At 38.2% G+C, this 6,208-nt stretch overlaps 1 protein-coding gene across 46 annotated transcripts in view; it reads right to left on the reverse strand.

Annotated features, from left to right (window-relative positions):
- Window positions 1–6,208, reverse strand: part of LOC133606391 (receptor-type tyrosine-protein phosphatase delta-like) — a 589,160-nt gene that overhangs the window by 102,399 nt on the left and 480,553 nt on the right. For all 46 annotated transcript variants that reach the window (XM_061960314.2, XM_061960281.2, XM_061960279.2 and 43 more), the window contains one exon: window positions 1,366–1,507. In XM_061960314.2, the coding sequence (XP_061816298.1) occupies window positions 1,366–1,507 (142 nt within the window). The remainder of the gene's footprint in view (window positions 1–1,365; window positions 1,508–6,208) is intronic.

Here is a 6,208-nt window from a genome sequence, read left to right on the forward strand (position 1 = left end):
CCTACTTTGCGAAAATGTATTTGTCACGGTCAAGTCTGTAACCAATTAGAAGTAATAAACGACAAAAGTAATTTGTTATACTTTAGTTATTTAAAAAAAAGATTTATTAGCTTTATCATTTACACAAAATGTACTTCTATTTTGTGTATTGTTCTTTTATTTATTTGCATTCTCTTGTTAATTTTTTTGTTCCTTTCGAGCATATTTTTTTGCACCTTTATAGGATTTTTTTGCAGCTCTTTATGCAAAAACCTAACACTTTAGTTGCCTTTCACATTATTTTCTAACAATTTTCCAAACTTTTACTGGTCCATTTTTGAGGTTATTTTGCTTTTTCTTTCTAATATTAAAACAGTTTAGCATGCAAATGTGCCCTCTTAGAGTATTATAGCATATAGACTATGGCAACCTGATTGGATGCAATCATGTTCAGGCAATGCCGGTGCATCTTGGCTTTGTCATGCTTTGCATTTCTTGTAGTAAGATAAAATTCCGACATGTATTTTTTAAAGAAAAATGCAGCATCAAGAAATAAAGCATGGAAATGGGAACTACAATACAGATGCTAATGCTAGTGCAGCGCATCCTGAGCACATACCCTCAGTTATAAATTGCAAAACATTGTGCAGGGTGGTAAACAGGAGGTAGCTGCAATGTAGACCTTTTCTCTCTCAAATCGGGCCCAAGGGGCTTTTTGTTGGCTCGCTTGGGGAGATAAGCCCGCCAGCTTGAGAGGATGCGAGCGACGAATAAAAAGGGCCGGCAACCTGTCTTCTTGTGTCGTATAGAAGCTGCTAGCTCCTCTTAATAGGAGCTCATTTGCCATGTTGTGTAATTGTGCCGCACTGCCAATGGAGCGCACTTCACTCAGGCAGCCTCCCCCCACCCCCCGCAAAAGCGCCACTTAGCGTGTTTTAGCCAGATATGACAAGCCTTTTGAACTGCCTGTACTGTATTTGCCTTTGACGGCAGTATATAATCAACATTTTTGCGCACAAAACTTCAATTACCATTTGCTGATATTTAGTCAATTTTGGAGCAAAAAGCTACTACAGACTTTTGAATTCCTTTTAGCTGAATTTGTCCCTTTTTTTAGTCCGGACTCCCAGAATAATTTCGTTGAATAGCCACGCATTAGATAGCTCATGTTACGTAACTTTGATAAGTCCATTAGCTGTCGACTAAGTTTCTCTCTCGATTCAAGTCATTTGCATACACACTGGCACAATAATTAACGTGCCAGTTAAATTATGCAAATAGACGTCTATTCTTTAGCCTGCAGTGTTTTATTTTTTGGTCTTTCAAATCAGACTACAAAAAACGCTAGACAAAGATCCTCTATATGACATGAAAACCACGACCTACCGCGTAAAACAGTGAGGCGTGTGGTGGCGCTCGTCTCGCCAACGCTGTTGGAGGCAACACATTCGTAGATGGCTTCGTCGCGAGGTGTACGAAGTGGCTGGATGCGTAGAACCGAACCAGAGCCGTCGTCAAACTCGATCACCTGCAGGTGCGAGAAATACGGTGTGTTAAAGGAGAATTAGTTTTGGGGGAGGGGTGTCCCCCAATCAAGATGTGGGACCCTCCATACAGTCAGGACACATTGAAGATGGGGACAACACAATCCAATTTGACAATACTGAACAATTCAACAAGAAGTTCCGTACACAGCATTAAAGATAAACAACATATACTTTCATAAATGACTGACTTAACTTTAAGAATGGGAATAAAATTTACAAATTGGATACATTTTGCTTGGGTGAAAAAAAATCAATTTGAATGCATCCCACACTTAAAGTTACAAGACGCTATGCTTTATACATAAAATGCATCACACTGGAACATATCAATGGGACAACTACAAATTAGCATCAGGGCCACACTGAAGACAAAACTACAGTATATACACAGTAGTGTTGTAACGATACCAATATTTTGGTACCGGTACTAAAATTATTTCGGTACTTTTCTAAATAAAGGGTAACACAAAAAAACTGCATTATTGGCTTTATTTTAACAAAACATCTTAGGGTACATTAAACATATGTTTCTTATTGCAGTTAAGTCCTTAAATAAGATAGTGAACATACTAGACAACTTGTCTTTTAGTAGTAAGTAAACAAACAAAGGCTCCTAATTAGACTGCTGACATGCAGTAACATATTGTATCATTTATCATTCTATTATTTTGTCAACATTATTAAGGACAAGTGGTAGACAATTAATTATTAATCTACTTGTTCATTTACTGTAAATATCTGCTTACTTTCTCTTTTAACATGTTCTGTCTACACTTCTGTTAAAATGTAATAATCACTTATTTTTCTGTTGTTTGATACTTCACATTAGTTTTGGATGATACCACCAATTTGGGTATCAATCTGATACCAAGTCGTTACAGGATCATACATTGGTCATGTTCAAAGTCCTCATGTATCCAGGGACATATTTCCTGAGTTAATAAACATAATATACATTTAAAAAAAAATAAAGAAGATGATATGATGCCAAAAAATATCGACGTAATCATAGTAGTATCGACTAGATACGTGCCTGTACTCAATATCATCACAGTGGATGTCAGGTGTAGATGGAGTTTGTTTACCTTTTGATGCCGGTGAGCTACGGTGTGTAGTGAAGCATGTTTAGCTATTCCTCGTCCTGCAGGGATGATACTTGTAAGAAACTTACTTTATTTGTCACCATGGAGGCGAGGATTAGTGATTTAGAAGTAGCTAAAACACTGCAGACGGCGGATGGACGTTAGCCGCTAGCTAACTAGCCATGTCTTAAAGCACATCTTCCTGAGGGCGTTTCAGTGTTATAACTTCACCTTTATCTTTAGTTTTTACACCAAAATGTGTCCATTCTCCCTTTTCTGTCTACACACTGTGTCTGCTTGTAAGTACTCTGTGATTGTGTGCTGCCGAACATGCTCCTCTGCTCGTAAACCAGCAATGTCACGACGTGACTTGGACGCGGGCGCGGGACCGGTACGTTTTAGAGACGGTATCGTACCGGAAATGTTCATTAGTATCGTGGTACTATACCAATACCGGTATACCGTACAACCCTAATATACAGTGTATACGATAAGAGTGATGTAAAAAGTACAACAATTATATTTTCAAGACAAAAACTATAATCTTACAAGAGCGTCGCCATAACAACAAAAAGTCACACGGTTACGTAAATAAAGGAGTAATGTTACAAGAGAAAACGTCGGAGGATGTTTCATGACAAACGTACAGTGGAACCATAATTTATAAACATCCCTATTTGCGACCTTTTCGGTTTGCAAATCGCGCCAATTATGCCTCTGTGTGTGACCCATGTCCCAGCATACGAAAGCTGCATTCAGTGCATTTTAACCCTAACCCACAATTGTTGTACCTTGCCCCGGTCAGAGCTGTTTGAGCCTGTCTAAGAGATCACTTTGTGTCATCAGAAACATTTTAAATGTGTGCTAGCTCTCACAGTCTTGCTGTATAGATTCGGGTTGCCAGACAACTGCTTTGAGGTTGTGTTTTAGCTAGTTAGCTGACGGCTGGCGGCTCCTTCACATCACTTCACGAAACGAGTCCACAATTGCAACCATTATGAAAAAGAAGGTTGTTTATGTGGTTGCTGACTTTGCCAGAGGGGTTAGGTAGGACTGTATGGTGAAGCCACTGCTCTTTTACCACTCTGAAACTCCCCCAGTGTTCAACAAATGTCACAAATAATAATAACCATGGTAAAATTATTATCTTTTATTTGTTTGTTATTTTGGCTAAATGTTTGTCAGCGATTTGGAGTGCACCAATGATACTTTTGCTTTAGTGTGCGTGTTGATATATAGCTTGCTGTAATGTCGTGTTGTTTGTATAAAAAATTGATTGTTGAGCCATTACCTACTTACAGTATGTTGTTTGATATATACAGTACATATATACACACATATATACATATATATATATACATGTACACATATATATATATATATATATATATATATATATATATATATATATATATATACATATATATATACATCCATCTTCTTCCGCTTATCCGAGGTTGGGTCGCGGGGGCAGCAGCCTAAGCAGGGAAGCCCAGACTTCCCTCTCCCCAGCCACTTCGTCCAGCTCCTCCCGGGGGATCCCGAGGCGTTCCCAGGCCAGCCGGGAGACATAGTCTTCCCAACGTGTCCTGGGTCTTCCCCGTGGCCTCCTACCGGTTGGACGTGCCCTAAACACCTCCCTATGGAGGCGTTCGGGTGGGATCCTGACCAGATGCCCAAACCACCTCATCTGGCTCCTCTCGATGTGGAGGAGCAGCGGCTTTACTTTGAGCTCCTCCCGGATGGCAGAGCTTCTCACCCTATCTCTAAGGAGAGCCCCGCCACCCGGCGGAGGAAACTCATTTCGGCTGGAAGGCAAAGCTCTCAATTTACCGGTCGCTCTACGTTCCCATCCTCACCTATGGTCATGAGCTTTGGGTTATGACTGAAAGGACAAGATCCCGGGTACAGGCGGCCGAAATGAAATATATATACATACACATACACACACATATATATATATATATATATATATATATATATATTTGTATATATATATATATTTTTTTTTTGTATATATATATATATATATATATATATATATATATATATATATATATATATATATATATATATATATATATATATATATATATATATTCACTAACATACACACACACACATTATAGTGTCGTCAAAGTGTGCATTTTTTTTTAGTAAACTAGGGATTTTGTCGAGGCTACAACCAAATATTCATGTTTTCCATTGATTCTTATGGGTAACTCTGCCTCACTATATGAACTTTTCAGTGTACAAACCATGTTCAAGAACTAATTACGTTTGTAAAACGAGGTTCCACTGTAAACTCATAGCAATTAAGACATACAATAAAATGTTGTAACATTACAAAAATATTGTAATGTTATGAGAACAAAAACCATCAGACGATGTCGTGAAATCTTTAAAGGCAAAAGTTGTATTCAAATGAGCCTGAAGACAGTGTTAAAATTGTAACAATACAATGAATAATTAAATGTCAATCAATCAATGTTTATTTATATAGCCCGAAATCACAAGTGTCTCAAAGGGCTGCACAAGCCACAACGGCATCCTCGGTTCAGATCCCACATAAGGGCAAGGAAAAACTCACAACCCAGTGGGATGTCAATGTGATTGACTATGAGAAACCTTGGAGAGGACCCCCCCCCCAGCTGACGTGATATTGTATTTGCAAGGAAAAAGTTATAAAGTTGCACGATTAACGTTGTTATGAAAAATGTCGAACGACGAAGTTATGGCAAAGATAAAGCCATGATGTTTTACGAGGAAAAAAGTTGCGAGATTGCATAAGATTATAGAAAAAAATGTCTTTCAAGACAAAAAAGTTGTAATCCAACGAGAATAAACATACGGTTATGGGATAAAATATTTTTTACATTACTATTTTTTCGGTGCGGCCCTTGTACTCGGTCATAGACAAGCACAAACAGTAAAACAGTTAACTGTACGATGAGGTGACGTAGCGCGACAGAAACAAAAGACAACTCTATTGTCACGCACGACACATAACAACATAAAAACAAACAACAAACACAACAGGACAGTGTTTGTTTATACAGTAGCTTCTTGTACATGCTTTAGGTTGAATACTCACTGATTTTTAGAAAGCCCTGCATCGTAACTCAAAACTTTTTTAAAGCATAGTTTTATCACAAATAAAACTGTTGGCATTCACACACACTCATACACACTCTCACACACACTCTCTCACAAACACGCGATTGAGCATTTCAAACATTTCATTGGCCATGCTTGCAAGCTAGAGTTGGAAGAAGCGAGGAAATGTTTGTGTTTTGAGGAATGAGGCAAACATGCAGTGCAACAAGCCATGCCATTAACTCTGATAATATGTCAGGAATATAAATACATATTTCATACACTCAATAAAATACTGTAAGCCAGAGTACGGTAGCTTGTTGGCTACCAGTAGCTCATCACCTGATTTTGAGTAGCTTACCAAAGGGTCAAATAATACTTCCTATACCTCTTAAAATGTGTATAATTGTTCAATTCAGACACAGTACCTCTATTTAATGACAAATTACCCCAAAATAGCAATCGTACCATGACCATATTGCTTGAGTGGAGATCTGTTTAGTC

The sequence above is a fragment of the Nerophis lumbriciformis genome, linkage group LG05 (assembly GCF_033978685.3).
Source record: "Nerophis lumbriciformis linkage group LG05, RoL_Nlum_v2.1, whole genome shotgun sequence".
NCBI lineage: Eukaryota > Metazoa > Chordata > Actinopteri > Syngnathiformes > Syngnathidae > Nerophis > Nerophis lumbriciformis.